This window comes from Budorcas taxicolor, chromosome X (genome assembly GCF_023091745.1).
Source record: "Budorcas taxicolor isolate Tak-1 chromosome X, Takin1.1, whole genome shotgun sequence".
NCBI classification, from domain to species: Eukaryota; Metazoa; Chordata; class Mammalia; order Artiodactyla; family Bovidae; genus Budorcas; species Budorcas taxicolor.
The window spans coordinates 111,486,502-111,504,652 of record NC_068935.1 but is presented as its reverse complement, the minus strand read 5'-3'; the positions used below and the strand labels follow the sequence as shown (position 1 = coordinate 111,504,652).

General features: G+C 34.9%; 1 protein-coding gene across 1 annotated transcript in view; it reads right to left on the bottom strand.

The window, feature by feature from the left end:
* Positions 1-18,151, bottom strand: part of DMD (dystrophin) — a 2,235,978-nt gene that overhangs the window by 1,328,167 nt on the left and 889,660 nt on the right. The window contains exons 35-37 of the mRNA XM_052663429.1: positions 10,961-11,140; positions 10,540-10,668; positions 8,698-8,868 (exon numbers count right to left, since the gene is read on the bottom strand). Of these exons, the coding sequence (XP_052519389.1) occupies positions 8,698-8,868; positions 10,540-10,668; positions 10,961-11,140 (480 nt within the window). The remainder of the gene's footprint in view (positions 1-8,697; positions 8,869-10,539; positions 10,669-10,960; positions 11,141-18,151) is intronic.

The following is an 18,151-nucleotide window of genomic DNA, read 5'->3' as shown; positions in this document are numbered from 1 at the left end:
TAAAAAGTTATAATATCTCAGCAGAAAGTACAAACCAGACATAGGTTTTGTACAATTTAATTTTTTACTTACCTTTTCATCTTAAGAGCTTTAGCATGACGTGTAGTCATACAAAATACAAATAAAGTAAAACATAGGGTAATTTAATAATCAGATAGATCAACGGACACAAAAGAAAGAAGAGACAGAGAAACTGAGAAAGACAACACTTTGTTTTCCTTGGTTTTTAATGTGGCTTCAGATTGCTTAACAGCTATCAATTGTGCTTTGCTGTATGATTTAAGACTAATGAAATTTAAGGCTTTGTTAAAGTTTTAGCATTAATGGTGCTTTATATAACAAGTTAACAAACAACAACAGACTGAAAAAAGCAAAATCAATTTCAAATTGATTCATTGTAAATTGGAAGCATTCAAAATTACTCAGATACATGTTATCATTTTTAAATTGTAAGCTTTCTTTTGATTAAATATTACTTCTAACGTGCATAGGTACACTAACATAATAAAGACTACGTTTACAAAGAGAGCAAAGGAAACATTTGTTAATATGGACTATATAATCTTAGTAATCATGATATATGGCCACTACATTCAAATTACACTGAAACCTGAATTAAAATGAATATTTCAAATGCTACTACATTCAAATTACACTGAAACCTGAATTAAAATGAATATTTCAAATGCTATAGATTGGCTTAAAATTGCTTCAAATCAGTCTCCTCTTTCCATTCTACAGCTTTGAAAATTTATTAATCATTACAGTATTGGTATAGATTTAAAATTAATAATTTATAGAAATCAAAATGGATAAAGTTTCATGGATCAGTAACATCCTATGATACAGAAAAAACACAGTGCTGATATGATATAAAGAGTTATTTCAAATTAAATATCTGGAGAGGAAAGAAAACTTACAAAGGGAAATAAGTGTACTGAAAGATCTATCTAAAACAAAGGCAATCAGATAAAGTAGTTTATAGATTTATTCATTGATTTATTTTAAATTCGTAAGAGATATATCTAAGGAACATAGACATAATATTTTAAAGATAAAACAAACTGATTTGGAAAACTGACATTTCATTGGCTGCATTCTTTAATATTAGATCAGGTACTGGCTTATCTTTGATGCTGTGAGGATAAAAATGTGAAATTTTGGTAACTTCCCAAATTTGTAAAGCTAATTAAGAGACATTACATAGTATATCTGTTGGTTTTGAATTGGTAAGATTAATGTTATTGTCACACCTTTTAGAATTGGATATAAAATACACTAATTGGTTAAGACATGTTGGTGGTTCAATAATCACCATACTTTCTACTTTTTATTGAGAATAACTTGAAATACTTTTCTATCTCATGATTATATGAGTTTAGTAGTAGCAAGTGAAATAGCAGAAGAAAGAACTTAACTCTAAAATATAACGGGAGACTGATGAATTAAAAATATTACGCTTGGAAAACTTTTTTTCTTATTTCTTTCTTCCTTTCTCCATTCCTTTATTCGTCTCCCAATTCTGGTTTTTGTTTAATTATAATTATTTTTAATAGAAAGAAGTACCAAAATCACTGTTTTAAGGGAGACTAGACATTTTTAGCAGCAGACATTTTTATATTAAAGCATAATAGAGCAACAAAAAATTATCTGATGATATAAGAGATAAGAACATATGCTGAGAGTCAGCATGTTGGAGTGGACACAGTAATGAATTAGGATCTATGTTTTCTAACCAGGCTATCTAATGGAGAAATAGGGCAACTCACTGGCTCTCTCACAACCCCCGATAAACATCTGAAAGTTTTGGCTCTCTCACAACCCCCGATAAACATCTGAAAGTTTTGGTCCAAGGAACAATTACTTTTACATCTGTTGACTGATTGGAGGAATCATTTGCCTTTTTTAAAGTATCATGATAAGAAATCACCAAATCACCTTAATCATTTTAAATGTCATGCTAATAAGACCCAGTTAGTTCTAACAAATGACCCTGCTCACCAAACTCAATTAACAACTACTTTGAAAACACTGTAAATGATCACAAAAGGAATGTGTTATCCAAGTTCCAATAGAACTAATTTTGTTACAGGGATTGGATATTACAAATGTGCAAAAAATGTTGTTAATATAGAAATTCTGTTGGTAGGCTAACAACTTGCTTATTTCAGTGAAATAAAATTAGCAGGTAGAGTAATACAAAGTCTGGGTACTAATTTATTATTTGAGGATTTTGGCTGTGATTATTACATATGTAGTACTTTAAAATTACGTGATGGCTATATATATTTATCTAAGTTTTCATTTATGCCTTTTAAAATAATATCTTTGTAGAAAATTTTACTAAAAACATATTTGTACAATAAGAATACCTGTACCAATTAACAGACAATGTTCTCTTTTGTCAGAGAAGGTGTTGAATTAGAAATAAGCTACAAAGGGGAAAAAGATAAATGTATTTGTATTGAGAAAGCTGATTATTGAAAACTGACTTTCAGTTAAAATTCTCAAATCCATTAAATCTTAGATTTCCTAGGTCACATTCATAAGATGGATTACTTATTTCCCACTGATGTTTCGGAAGGTCACAATATCTAAGATATCCTAAGTTATTTATACTTTTCACATATTAAGCTACTATTTAAGATAAAATTAGATGCAACCATGTGTTTTTCCTGATATATTCTACATTAAATGAAAAACTCACTGGCTCTCTTATAGCCATGTATACTAATAAACACATACAAATATACAAATGTCTCTGATGCAAAGAATGATTACTTTTGCACCTGCTAACACTGATTGGATTGGACTGATTGGAGATCAAAATCTTGACACTTTATAATATTACAGCAATAATATTATGAGTATTTGCATATGTGATAGAAGATCATTCAAATCTCATGTTGTAATTACACACACACACACACACACACACACACACTGCTACATGGATTTCAAAAGCAATTTTAAGACCCATATGGAAATGAAGGAACATATTGTATATAATACCTAAGGGCACATAATACCTAATGACTCATTGGAAAAGACCCTGATTAAAGGTAGGAGGAGAAGGGGACAACAGAGGATGAGATGATTGGATGGCATCACCAACTCTATGGACATGAGTTTGAGTAAGCTCCAGGTGTTGGTGATGGACAGGGAAGCCTGGCGTGCTGTAGTCCATGGGGTCGCAAAGAGTTGGACATGACTGAGTGACTGAACTGAACTTAATGGCACATAAATCTATTTTAATAAAGAATGAAGACATGAGAAAACAAGTTCACCTTTCTTTGGTTTAGTACCAATCACACAGTCAATACGTAACATTTTAGCTCCACAGAAATGTGATTTCTAAATCTCTAGAAGAAACCACAATCTATGGAAATTATGTGTATAAGTTTCATAATATTTTCCTACAAAGTAATGCAATTGCTATATTAGTAGGACATAACTAAAATATGTTTATTCAATATGCTTTTAAAACTAAGTATTACAGTGTGACAAATATATCTTGATGTAAATTTTATTCTGTCTCAGAGACAGCCTTTCACACTCAGTATTCACTCCTAACTCAGTTTTCATTTCATCCTCTTCTTGGCCTTCATATATAGTGATTTACCTCTAGGCTAGTTCTCAGCCTAGCTTCTAGACCAGTGGTTCTCAGAGTATGGTTCTTAGATTATTTGCATCAATAACATCTGAAAACCTGTTGGCCATGAAAATGATCAGCCCTCACCCAAGGCCTACTAAATCTTAGTCTTCAGGCAAGAGGGATAATGGGTACACAAAGTTTAGAAAGTCACTTCTATAGACGGTCACTTCCTTTCCATTCCCCAAATACCTCTTTACTTCACTTTCTCACTGTTTCTCATGTAGACAACTGTGATGGATCCCTAATTGGTTTCCCTACTTCCTGTCATTATTCAGTTGAATTTTCTTCACAACTCCTGCAGGGGTAACCTTTCAACAGGGCATGAAAACAAACAAAACTCAAGAATTCCTCAATGCATACTGAATTAAGCATACATCATTAGTCTGGTTGTCATGACCTCTGCCCAAACTATGTCTCATCATCCTTTCCATTCTTATCATCCACACCAAGTTTCATACTCCATTCTCTATTCCATAAGTAAACAGAACTTACTCTTCACTGAACATACTATATGCTCCTGAGGTTTTGTCATAGATTTATCACAATTGTTACCTCTTCTAGGTTGCTGGAGTGGCTGCTAAATCCACTCAGCATATACTCTTTGTCAGCCCAGTATCCATGAATATATCTCACTCCACCATTAAACAGTCAGCTCCTTGAATCCATCACATCTTACTTAACCATTTAGGTACCACAGTACCAAACTTCATGACCTGAAAGTGCATGATTGGTAAGAGCTCATTCATATTTGTCCTTTTTTCTAACCCGTCCTTTATTAATTTTTTTTTTTTAAGATCTACCTCAAATATCTTCTTTCTCAAATTGTTGACTGTCCTCTCCAACGCCATTTTTCAGATGATGGAGACAGGTAGAGCTTCCAAGTACAACAAGACTAAGGAGTCTGTTTACTTGTGCCTTCCTATTACCCATTCCAAGCCTTTCTCTCCCGTCACTTTATTTTGCTGACAGGATTCCCCGCAACCACCAGCACGCTATGCTACCATGTTCTGAGGGTTTAAATCTAAAAGAGTTAAGTCATGGTGTCTTTCTCCTATGATTCCATCAACTTTAGCCAGGGTTCTGACGTTATGGCTGATTGATTTTTAAACTCTGACCCTCCCCATCAAAACTGCCATCTTCTCAAATTGATTTTATACATACTAGGAGAGATTAAGCATTCTCAAGCCATAAGATACTACTGATTAACCTAAATGAAATGAGAAGAGATAGCATTTCATTTACTTTATGGACCCTATTTGGGACAATTAGAACTTTCCAGTTCTTAAATTGGTTCCTTTGATAATCTGTAAGGCTGGCCTTTGCAATGGAAATCACAGAGGCACAGGTTCTTGGCCTCTGCTCATTCCAGCAGAGACCAGAAAGAGGTATCAGTGATTCCTCCATTTTCCTCCACTTTTATGGCTCAGATGGTAAAGCGTCTGTCTACAATGCGGGAGACCCGGGTTCGAGCCCTGGGTTGGGAAGATCCGCTGGAGAAGGAAATGGCAATCCACTCCAGTACTATTGCCTGGAAAATCCCATGGACAGAGGAGCCTGGTAGGCTACAGTCTATGGGGTCGCAAAGAGTTGGACACGACTGAGTGACTTCACTTCTTTTTCTCATCAATTATCATTTCAACTCTCAAAATTCAGCCATTAAGTCTAATATAGATAATGATAGAAATTGTTATTGATATGAATTGTTTTGACCACTTTACATGACTTATAATATTTTTTAGATTTTTCAATATATACTTTTACATATCTTAGATCATTTGATCCTCACCACAATCTTGAGCTTAAGATAATATAGGTATAACCGTACTACTTTTCTGGATAGAAATGAGGTTCTATGAGGTGAAGGATCAAATCCAAGGTCACACTCCAGGTATTCTGGCTTGGAGTTAAGAACTTTTCCTCTCACCACAGTGTTTCTCACTGATATAATTAAAATTACTGCTGCTGAGAACTGCAGCTGATGGACAAGTTCTCAGCCAATCTAAACTGAGAAACCCAATATACATCGCTTTCTAGACTTTGGAATTTCTTGACACGGATAGTCCTCACAGGACACAAAGTCTTCACCAAATAGTGAATCCAGACATTTTCAATGAGTTCTCACAGTAAATTTCTGCTTTACTCAATTGTCCTTTCTAGTTGACCTTTAAAGGGATCCTGAAATTAGTTCTTAAACTGAGTTCTCTCCATATTCACTCCCAATTGATTTCTGCTTATTTTATCATGGTAAAATTTCTCCCAAGATTTTCTCCTAAGGGAAAACTACCCATATACTCAACCTTAAGAAGGTCATTCTCCATACAAGTCTTACCTTCCAGAAGCCCTACTCTAATAGGAACTGGACTTTGAGATCAAATTCTATTCCCAAGAAATCCAGCATCACACATACCTGTCTCACTGCACCAACAAAGTTTAGAATTATCAGGGACTATTACAACTAATCAGTCTTAAATTTGACTAATCCAACCCAGAAATTTTATATTGTGTTCTAAGCACATAACTTATACCCTTGAACCTCATCATAGGAAGAAGAAAGATAAAAGAGCAGAGATTCCACCATCCAGTAATTCTGCTATTATCCATTTTATATACTCAGTTCTATATAGTAATTCCTTTGAGGGGGGATAGTTTTCCTTTCAAAAACTACTTATCTAGTTCAACCCCCATATCTTATAAACACTGAAACGGAATTACAGAGAGGTTGCATGTTCTGCCTAATGCTGACAAAGTTCAGAAGCCCATCTCCTATGTCCACTGTTCTTCCTATTACACTATATGATTGATGAGACCACCTCATTATTACCTGAAAATCTCCATGAAGATGTACTAGTGTTAAGCATATGATATGACTGCAATAAGTAGTTAAACCTGTGTTTGTAGACATGTATTTTTAAGCAAGTATCTTTAACATTCTTGTATATCCCCATATTTACAAGCACAATGGAAACTCAGTACCATTAGATGATACAATGAAAAAATAAGAAAAATATCATATATGTTCTAATGCCATATTTTTTGTCTCGTCATGATGACAAAGCTTAATTATCTCTTCAAAGACCCCAAGTGGGGTCACTGTTGCATCCAGTCATCTCTATCAATTTAGAGTAAAAGGAGTACTTTGAAAGTTAAAAATGACTGTCATCAATTAATATATAGTTGAAAATATTGATTTAAAATCTCATATGCTTTTATTCAGTATGAGTAATAAAAGAAACACATCAAGTGACTCACCTGACACATGATATCTGGAAGTATACTGACACATTCTTACAGAAAGTAGAACAATTCAGAAACTTCTGTTGGTCATGCTATGTTAATTTCTATGGCACAGGCTGACTTCTACTTATTATTCAACACCTACAAATCACAATCTTGTGACATAATTTATCTCAATCTAATGGCTGAAAAAAAATCAAGAAAATAATACCCTGTCTGCCCTTAAATATTCTCTAGCTCAGTGATTTATTAAAAAAGTATGATGGGAAGAATACAAAACTTAGTAATGAAGCATTAGCATTAATCTTTCAGATGACTGAAATAACTATTGGTTGTTTAGCTATTACTCATCTAATGATATCTCCATAAGAAATAACAACTGTCTATTTAAACTGCAGAGTAAATTCTTACCCAAAAAACAAACAAACAAACAAACTACAAACTGAAAATAAAATTTTAGAGCCTGTCAGGTGTTTTTCAGGTGAGAACCACTACTTGAAACAATATATAAATGAGCAGAACGAATTAAGTTAATTAGTTAATTACAAAGAAAAAGAAATGAATTAAGGTAAGTGAATACCTTTTTGCTTTGGGTAGGAGAGTTTTCAAGAGTAATTATGTTTCACATGCAATAAAGTATTTAAATTTGATATCATATTTCCGTATATTTTAGGAATTCCTTTATATGTGCTATTATATATAACAGTGATACATGTAATGCCTTAGATGTAAATCATGCTATTACTGAGTATCTATAATTATCAAAACTATTTTTCAAACATATTCTAACTTTCAGGAATCAAAACTTACCTGACATATCACATCACGGTTACTCACAAATGCTGTAATAATGTTATTCTCATTTAAGATTATTTCTAACAATTATCTGTATATATAAACACATGTATTTCATTTACATACATTTTTGTATTTAAAAGCATATCATATATATTGAAAACTGTGTCAAACCACATTTTATAAATTTGGGAGATAATACCTTACATTTTGACACTCCCCCAAAGAGCTGGAATTCAAGAATACTGAGTTTATATATTTTTGCAAGCTACCTATAATATTTTTGCCCTCATTATATGTTATACAAATATAAAGGGTTCTCATGCAAAAGTTCCATATACCCTGGTTCTTCATTAAATAGAGTAAGTATAAATAGACATATAAAATTACAAAAATGAGGATATATAAGCTTTGCAATTATCTGTCTTCATGGCTTGCATGTCATTATAATCTAATGGATTTTATCACAGTAAGAATCGGCAACTAGCAAGAGCAAGTTAAAATACACACGTATACACACATGTGCCCAACCAGTAAAGATGTACAAAAACCCTAGATCATGCAAGAGACATACAAGGCCTCAGTTTGGCTATTTCTTCCATATTGTACACAAGCAATATTATATTTGGCAAAATATGTCAGTAGTGCTGTCTTTAGATGTATGTCTTTTGTGCTTTTTGTTGTTGGCCTGCAGCATGCTATTTGTTATTGTACTGTAAGCTACCCCTGAAAGTACATACGTAAACCAGTACATACGTAAACCAGTTCTAGAAGAGCTGTGCCAGGAAAAACAAAATGACAGAGAGAGAGGGACACAGGGGCTAGGGAGGAAGAAAGGGAGACAGACTGATCTCCCATGAGATTCAGTGGTAAAATTTCTTTAAATACATTTTGGCCTTCATTTTTCTTTTGAAAACTTTGCTGTGAGGGTGGCCTGCCCCCTTCAGAGTACTGCGCAACCTTCGCAAGAGACCATTTATCACTAGTTTCCACCTTGGAGCAGATCTTCCTACCTTTCCAGTCTTAATTCTGTGAGAAATGGCTGCAAATCGATGGTTGAGCTCTGAGATTTTGGGCTCTATTACTTTCCTGCAGTGGTCGCCGCAGTTTGCCATCAAGTTTGCTGCTTGGTCACGCGTGGAGTCCACCTTTGGGCGTATGTCATTCAGTTCAGCCTTTAAACGCTATATTCCATGAGCAAGAGACAGGGCTTGAAGTTAGTAATTAAATGGAGGTTGAAAGAGACCGAAAGAGCGAGAAAGCAAAAGAGAGGGGGGAGGGGAGAGAGAGAACTAGAGAGAGGGCTAGAGAGACAGAGAAGGAAAAAGAACACATGCAGAGAAAACCAAGGCAGGAAAAAGCCAACTTCCATAAAACAGGATTAAAGTGAAAATGTGTGTGAGTTCAGAAAAATAGGTCACTGTCCTTGCTTCAGTTTGATCTAAGTTTATCTAAAGCATTTCCTTAGTCTGAAGAAGGACAAGGGATGTTTTCCTGATTCTTCTGTTGCCAGCAACAATTGTTGTGTCTTATATTTAGTCATAACTTTCCTCAATTTCAAAGCTGTGAAACAACTTTAACACATGCTCAGGAAGAAAGGGAGCTGAAGAACAATCTTCTGTTCCTTCCGAGGACTTATGAATTCCCTTTTGCTTTATCGTATCGATTGTCACCAGAAAAAATGGATTTTCTAACAGATAGGGATTCTATGTCACAGACAGAGTGACTGAGGAAAGCTGAGCCTGACCGAGGGGGTTGGAGAGGCTATGAGTGAAATAACTCAGTTCCTATTTTTCCAAAGACCCTGAAGGAATTTCTCTGTAGGGTGACATCCTTTAGCTACACATCCAGGGAGAAGGAAGAACACAAGAAGGTACAGACAATAGAGCAAGTATGTTGGGGGCACAGCCTGCAATACATTTATAGTTTTTCATTACAAATGAATTGCAATCTGTAGAAAATATTGATTTCATAAAAAAATGAACAAATCAATTGTATAGACAGAGGCTACAGTGTTTGAGGATTCTTTAAATAGTAACCCACTAATCAAATAAAATTATTAAAAATTTCAACAAAACAGAGGAAGGCATTGTTCAATTTATGAGGTTTGTTCAAATGTAATTCTTCCTACTTAATTGGAAAAGATGCCATCAAATAAATATAATATACCATTAATATGATATGTTTGCATATTATAACTCTCATATCTTTTTACAGGAACCTTTTTATTTTTTTAAAGTAAAGGCTAAGTTGCCACTAAGAAAGACAGCTTAGGATGTCCTCATAGTTGGTTTCGACACAGAAAGAGAGAACACAAAGCCATGTCTACTTTACATGTAGTTAAGAATGAAAAGTTCAGTTTTACATAAGCTCAGTATTGTTACTAAGACTTAGACTTTGTATAGGCAAAATGTATACAGATTGGACGTCTGGTGTTTATTCAGATGGGCTGTGAATGATGCAATGAAACTAATCTTTGTGTTAGGCACAAGCATATAGAACTAATACTAAAATTGGCATGATTTGCTATATAACACCAAAATAAATCCAAGAATTCTTTTCTTATCAGGTTTTTAAGTTGTGTATAATTAGCTGACAGATCAATACGGACAGATATCCAGATCACAGAGCTCTTCTAAGTCATGAACTCTCATTGAAATTAAAGAAGTAGGGAGGGAAGGAAAGAAAGTATTAAGGGAAAAAGAAGAAAGGGAAGGAAGGAGGGAGAGGGAAAGGAAGAGAGGAAGATATTTTTCACTTTTAATAAGAAGTCCCTGGTATCTTTTAGGACAAAGATGATTAATATAACTCTTGTGTAGTGTGAACATTACTAATCGTAAGAGTTTATTTGCTACCTTTAGCATGTCTTCTTTTTGCTGTGGTTTCTTTTTCTCAGATTCATCCAGAAGTGCATCAGCCTGAATGATCCACTTTGTGATATGATCCACATTCTGGTCAAAGGTTTCCATGTGTTTCTGGTATTCCTTAATTTTACAGAGACAAACCATGACACAGTATTAAGCAGAGAGTATTTTTAAGTATTTGTCCTACTTTGCACAATTCTAAAATACAAAAATGTAGTAGCATTCAAATTACTTTTAGGTGCAATCTCCATACAGAATATAAGCATGGAAAAATATAATGTAGATATTGAAAAAGAACCAACATTTACGTGGAGTTGAGGGTTTTGTGAACATAAAGACTATTATTGAAAGTTTATATAATGTCTCTCTCATGACGGAGAAGGGTTGAAAATCTTTCATCTTCTTCTCTTACCAACAAAAGGTTTAGCCATTCTTCTGCTCGAGAAGTGACGGCTATCCAGTTACTATTCAAAAGACTCAGTTTATCTTCGACCAAGGTCTCCTTCTTGCCCAAAACCGTTTTCAAGGCCTCTCCTAGCTCTGTAATGCTCTTTAGGTGAACCTTCTGTTTCTCAGTCTCTTTCTGAGTAGCCTGTAAAAAGAACAGCATTTGAGCCTCACATAATATATTGTAGCCTTAAGATTTAATGCTTTTGAAATGACTATGCATCTAGTTACTATGGTAAGATTTTTCAAGGGTTTAAACTTTCAACCATATCTTTGGGAATGATGAAAATCATATCCTATATATTGCAGTTCTTTACTGAGTATATATGGATATGTATTTACACATAAACATGATTGATGTCATATTTATTTATGATTTTATACACTTAATAATAAGCATACATACTATCAATCTAAACATATTTATATTTACTTAATTTGTATACGTATGGATAAATGTAGATCTTGAAAAACCCATCCACCAATAAGCAACTGCTTTTATAAAATTCAGCAATTTTTGCTCTCCTGAATTGCTATAGCAGGAATTTGTAGATTTTTAGTGTCACAAACCTGTTTGGCATCTGGCAAAACTTAAACATCCCTTCTCATAATAATGTTTTTAAGAGCATAAAATTAGATATACTAGATTTTAAATCAAAAAAATTATACTATAATAAAATATAGAAAACATTTTTTAAATTTGTGAGGTGGCAATAAATGTTTTCTTTCCTAACATGTGTAACTATAATGATCTAGCAACAGACATTTAGGATAATTTCAAAGTAGTGATGAGCACAACTGGTGTTTTGAACTATACTGAATGACTAGAATGTCATATAAAATTATCTTTCATAAATTTATCTGTGACTGGTGGCAAATTCACAGGAACTACTGATATCACTAGGGTTTGTTGCTCACACACATAACTGAAAAAAAAAATGCTTAATTTCAGTTAGAAGTAAAGAGATACTACTAAAGTCCCTTAAGAGAGCACCAACACTTCCTACGACTTGATTTTTAAACCCCCAAACAAGCACATTCAGTATTGGAAATTATGTAGAGAGTTGATGAGAAATTGATCCTAGTACAAACGTTTACTGTCAGCTCTATCTACAGCCCTTTTTGTGATGTGTCACGGTGAACCACATGACCTTCTTGCATTTCTCGGCCTCTACTCTCACCCCTCCCCCACCCACTCCCCAATCTCTCCCTTACCCAAATACAGTTGTTGACATTCCCTGGTGGGCAAGTTTGAGGCAAACAGATACTCTCGCAAGAAGTTTAACTAAGAGATACAGAAATTAGGGTAACACCTCTGCTGAGAAATCATTTGGAATGAAGCTGATGTCTTTATCATAGCAAGTCAAAGCCACAGCAAGACAAATTCTTACTGGTAAACATCAATGACAAGAACTGGAGGGAGACCTTTTGCACAGAGGAACATGAGATATATGCACAGAGAGTAAGAAAAGTGGTTCAAGTAAATGAGACAAAGGTGGTCCCTAAGAGCATATATCCTTAGTTCTAGATGTTCTCAAAATGCCTTTTCTATATTTGTAATACACCAAAATAATTCTTATGGTTGCCGTTACTCCATATTATCAGGTCATATTTTTCATAGAGCTAGAACAAATAACTTCACAATTTGTATGGAAATACAAAAAACCTTGAATAGCCAAAGCAATCTTGAGAAAGAAGAATGGAACTGGAGGAATCAACTTGCCTGGCTTCAGGCTATACTACAAAGCCACAGTCATCAAGACAGTATGGTACTGGAACAAAGACAGAAATATAGATCAATGGAACAAAATAGAAAGCCCAGAGATAAATCCACGCACCTATGGACACCTTATCTTTGACAAAGGAGGCAAGAATATAGAAAATCTCTTTAACAAGTGGTGCTGGGAAAACTGGTCAATCACTTGTAAAAGAATGAAACTAGAACACTTTCTAACACCATTCACAAAAATAAACTCAAAATGGATTAAAGATCTAAATGTAAGACCAGAAACTATAAAACTCCTAGAGGAGAACATAGGCAAAACACTCTCCAACATAAATCACAGCAAGATCCTCTATGACCCACCTCCCAGAATATTGGAAATAAAAGCAAAAATAAACAAATGGGACCTAATTAAAATTAAAAGCTTCTGCACAACAAAGGAAACTATAAGCAAGGTGAAAAGACAGCCTTCAGAATGGGAGAAAATAATAGCAAATGAAGCAACTGACAAACAACTAATCTCAAAAATATACAAGCAACTTCTGAAGCTCAATTCCAGAAAAGTAAATGACCCAATCAAAAAATGGGCCAAAGAACTAAATAGACATTTCTCCAAAGAAGACATACAGATGGCAAACACACACATGAAAAGATGCTCAACATCACTCATTACCAGAGAAATGCAAATCAAAACCACGATGAGGCACCATTTCACACCAGGCAGAATGGCTGCTTTCCAAAAGTCTATAAGCAATAAATGCTGGAAAGGGTGTGAAGAAAAGGGGACCCTCTTACACTGTTGGTGGGAATGCAAACCAGTAAAGACACTATGGAGAACAGTGTGGAGATTCCTTAAAAAACTGGAAATAGAACTATCTTATGACCCAGCAATCCCACTGCTGGGCATACACACAGAGGAAACCAGAATAGAAAGAGACACATATACCCCAATGTTCATTGCAGCACTGTTTTAATAGCCAGGACATGGAAGCAACCTAGATGTCCATCAGCAGATGAATTGACAAGAAAGCTGTGGTACATATACACAATGCAGTATTACTCAGCCATTAAAAAGAATACATTTGAATCAGTTCTCATGAGGTGGATGAAATTGGAGCCTATTAATACAGAGTGAAGTAAGCCAGAAAGAAAAACACCAATACAGTATAGTAACGCCTATATATGGAATTTAGAAAGATGGTAATGATAACCCTGTATTTGAGACAGCAAAAGAGACACAGATGTATAGAACAGTCTTTTGGACTCTGTGGGAGAGGGCGAGGGTGGGATGATTTGGGAGAATGGCATTGAAACATGTATAATATCATATATGAAACGAATTGCCAGTCCAGATTCGATGCAGGATACAGGATGCTTGTGGCTGGTGCACTGAGACAACCCAGAGGGATGGTACGGGGAGGGAAGAGGGAAAGGGGTTCAGGATGGGGAACACGTGTATACGTGTGGTGGATTCATGTTGATGTATGGCAAAACCAATATAATATTGTAAAGTAATTAGCCTCCAATTAAAATAAATAAATTTATATTTAAAAAATAAATAAAAGCAAAATTATGAACACTCAGTTTTATTTTGACTTATGACACGGTAGAAAGAAATCTGAGTACTGAAAAATTGATGCTTTTGAACTGGGTGTTGGAGAAGACTCTTGAGAGTCCCTTGGATTGCAAGGAGATTCAACCAGTCAATCCTAAATGAAATCAGTCTGAATATTCATTGGAAGGACTGATGTTGAAGCTGAAACTCCAATACTTTGGCCACCTGATGCGAAGAACTGACTCACTGGAAAAGACCCTGATGCTGGGAAAGACTGAAGGCATGAGGAGAAGGGGATGACAGAGGATGAGATGGTTGGATGGCATCACCAACTCAATGGACATGAGTTTGAGCAAGCTCTGGGAGTTGGTGATGGACAGATAAGCCTGGCGTGCTGCAGTCCATGGGGTCGCAAAGAGTCGGACATGACTGAGCGACTGAAATGAACTGAACTGATGCCATGGTCATAAGTCTTGTTTCAGGAGTTTTAACAGCAGCTAAATGTGAACTATCCACTTGGTATTCTTAGGTTTTATGATACAGGAAAAAAAAATGTTAGATAACAGTAGAACTCAATGTAGATTTAAATTGTCACAACACCATTTCCATATGTCTTCCTTCCTTTACTAGGATGCTGCAAAATTCTTGCTTATTTGATCTTCTTTTATCTCTTGTGCAAGTTCTCCATATATGAAGGGTTGACTAACCAATAAAAGGTATTTTAAAGGGTTACCCTCCCCATTGAATTCTGCCTTCAGTCAGTCTGCATAAATATTATACTATTTCTGGTCATCAGAGATGAGAGAGTTTTCACCTTTAGCTACAAAATACATTAATGGGAAGAAAGTGAACAAATTATCACATTACAACAATTCTAACATATGCATTTGTACATATTAAAGCTTTTGAAATGAGATAAAACTTGCAATTTATATTCACATTTAAGGGAGTGGTGTTTCTTTGATCCACAACATCTATAATTAAATCAAGTGTATCACTTGATCTCATATGTCTTAAATGTGATAAAATATGATATTAGTTGTTTTTTAGGCCCCAAGACTACTGTCATGGTTTGAGGATTTGAACACATTTTATTATTAGGCTAATATTATGGAACAATATGATGATAAATTTTAAGACTATAAAACAGTAAGGAGTGAATTTTATAGTAATGTGTATTGACTTTTTATTAATAATGTATTGTCTATGAAAAAGAATTTCATGAAGGCAGAATATGTAGAACAGAAATTATAGCTATAACTATAATGACAGTGAATAGTGACTTCAGTGGCATTTAACAGATGTTCTATTTTCCAAGTAACAGCTGCTTGATGCATTCATTGTACCAAGTTAATGATCTGCTAGTGTTATTTCACTTCACAGATAAATTACTGTGCTCTTTAAAAAAAAAAGATATGCAATTTTTCATGGGAATGATAGTGCAACAGACGTTAGAAATAAGTAATAGTTCTCATGCTTTTACAGCTAAGAGGAGTGATAAGTTGAGGCAATTATCCAGATAATCTAGGACCAGAGGGCAGATCTCTTTAAACTGTGAAAGGTGATTGTTTGAGGAAAAAAAAAATACAGGACATGGTTGGCTGAACTGAACATAGATTTCCTAAGACTGCTTGTATTGCATTAGCTAGTAGTTCTCAAACTGTGTGGAATATTAGAGATTTAGAGACACTGACCTCACAGACCAATTAAATCCGAATTTCTGGGGGTGGGCCCTCAGCACTGATAGGCTTTTAAGGTTCTCAGATGATTTCAGTGTGCAACCAAGACTGAGAACCACTGGCAAAACAGAATGATACATTCTGTCATATGACTGTCATTAAATTTTAGGGATAAAGTGACAGCCAAAGGAGAAAAGGATAACTGAGTAAAGTTGTAATTGTTGTTCTTAATGTTGACTATTATAAACGTTTGTCCCTGAAATACATGTGAAAATCGTGACTTGTTACGTCAGTGACTAGACATCAATTGTTTTGTGTTATTTAATACTCAGAGTTAAACTCAGCATTTATGTATGTGTGTGTGTGTGTGATTCTCACAGGTAACTCTTGGTATCCCAAGACTGTGTTAAGAAAAACTAATGGGCAATATATGCAAAATGGTAAATAGGAACTATCTAAAATGCTGAAGGATTTAAACTATCAAAGGACCAATTATTTTTCTAGGGAATTATATTTAACCATTTTAATCTTTAGCTAACACTGTGAATATTAAAAGGCTTTAGTCTGGCGGCATTAGTTATCTGGCTTTGAACTTTTGACTACTGAAATTAAATGAGGAATAAAAGAAATCTGTTAGTGGTTAAAGTCAGTAAATCATGTAGATTAAACTTTGCTGAAGCTTCTATTTTCCAAACATCATGATCATCAGAGATATAAATTTCTATTTAATTACATAAATATTTTTCTATGGTTAGATTTCTGTGTTCAATTGATATGCTAAACAATTGTAGCCAGTAATGGGATAGTCAGAATTGATTTACTTAAATCTGTCCTTCAGAATGCGTCCGCTGTGTCTTCATTTTAGAACATTGTCTACTCATCATTTCATCAGGACACTGACTACTCAGCCAGATGGAGACATCTTTTGCAACCCTCCTTGAAGGCTAGATATGATCATGTGACTAAGATCTACCAAGTGAAATTTTGGCTTCTTACAGCCACCCAGCCTGCACTTAAATATATGAATGTCATTGATTCCCAATAAATAGAAACATAATGTTTGTTTTAGTGATAGGAGGAAAAGAAAAGTAAGGCCAATGTGACTTCTAGTGTGCATGCTCTGTATACTCACCACTCTAATCATTCATATATATGATCCTGAACTAATAACTTAAGTCAATATCTTATCTCGAACAAATCTATTCTGAACACGAAGAAAAAAGAAATTCATTCTCTACTATTTATTTGAAAATAAAGTGTAGTTAATAAATCTTTATAACTGCTTGTCATCCGAATCTACATAAAGAAAACCAGTTTTCAGTTCTGGTCTCACTGTAGGACTAAGTTTTTACATAATGCAATTAAAGTTCCCAAATTTGGTTAATCAAGATATAAATCTTGCATTCAAAATAGAGCACAGATATCTTAAACATCTAGTTAATGCAGGCATGTGTTTGTTACTTTACAAAAAAAAAATGAGGGAGCGGGTTGTGCTATGATTGATTTTTTTCTAAGTGCCCAGTGGCTTGGCAAAGTTTAAGGTGAAAACACACTATTAATATCAACTATTTAGTTTATATCAACATACTTTCAAGTAACCCAGTAATATGTCAACTGAAAAAAAAATAAGCTATTGGTGCTTTGACCTTGAATTGTAGAGAACAATGATGTCTGAATGGCTGTCAGAGAAACACTAAGAATCTACAAGCTGAGAATTAAAGGAAACCCAGGGCTGTTTGGGGAGAAGGCAATGGCACCCCACTCCAGTATCCTTGCCTGGAAAATCCCATGGATGGAGGAGCCTGGTAGGCTGTAGTCCATGGGGTCACTAGGAGTCGGACAAGACTGAGCAACTTCACTTTCACTTTTCACTTTCATGCATTGGAGAAGGAAATGGCAACCCACTCCAGTGTTCTTGCCTGGAGAATCCCAAGGACGGGGGAGCCAGGTGGGCTGTTGTCTATGGGGTCGCACAGAGTCGGACACGACTGAAGCGACTTAGCAGCAGCAGCAGCAGCAGCAGGGCTGTTTGGTGGTGGAAATGACAGGGGCCATAAAGACCCATGAGATTTTTTATGATTGTGACATCAATAACTTGCTCATCTTGTAAGTTTGTCCAGCCTAACTGTCTGAAGTCTCTGCATCTTTGCCTTCCTCATGGTTGTGGGGTCCATCTGAAGAGTCTCTCTTAACCAAGCT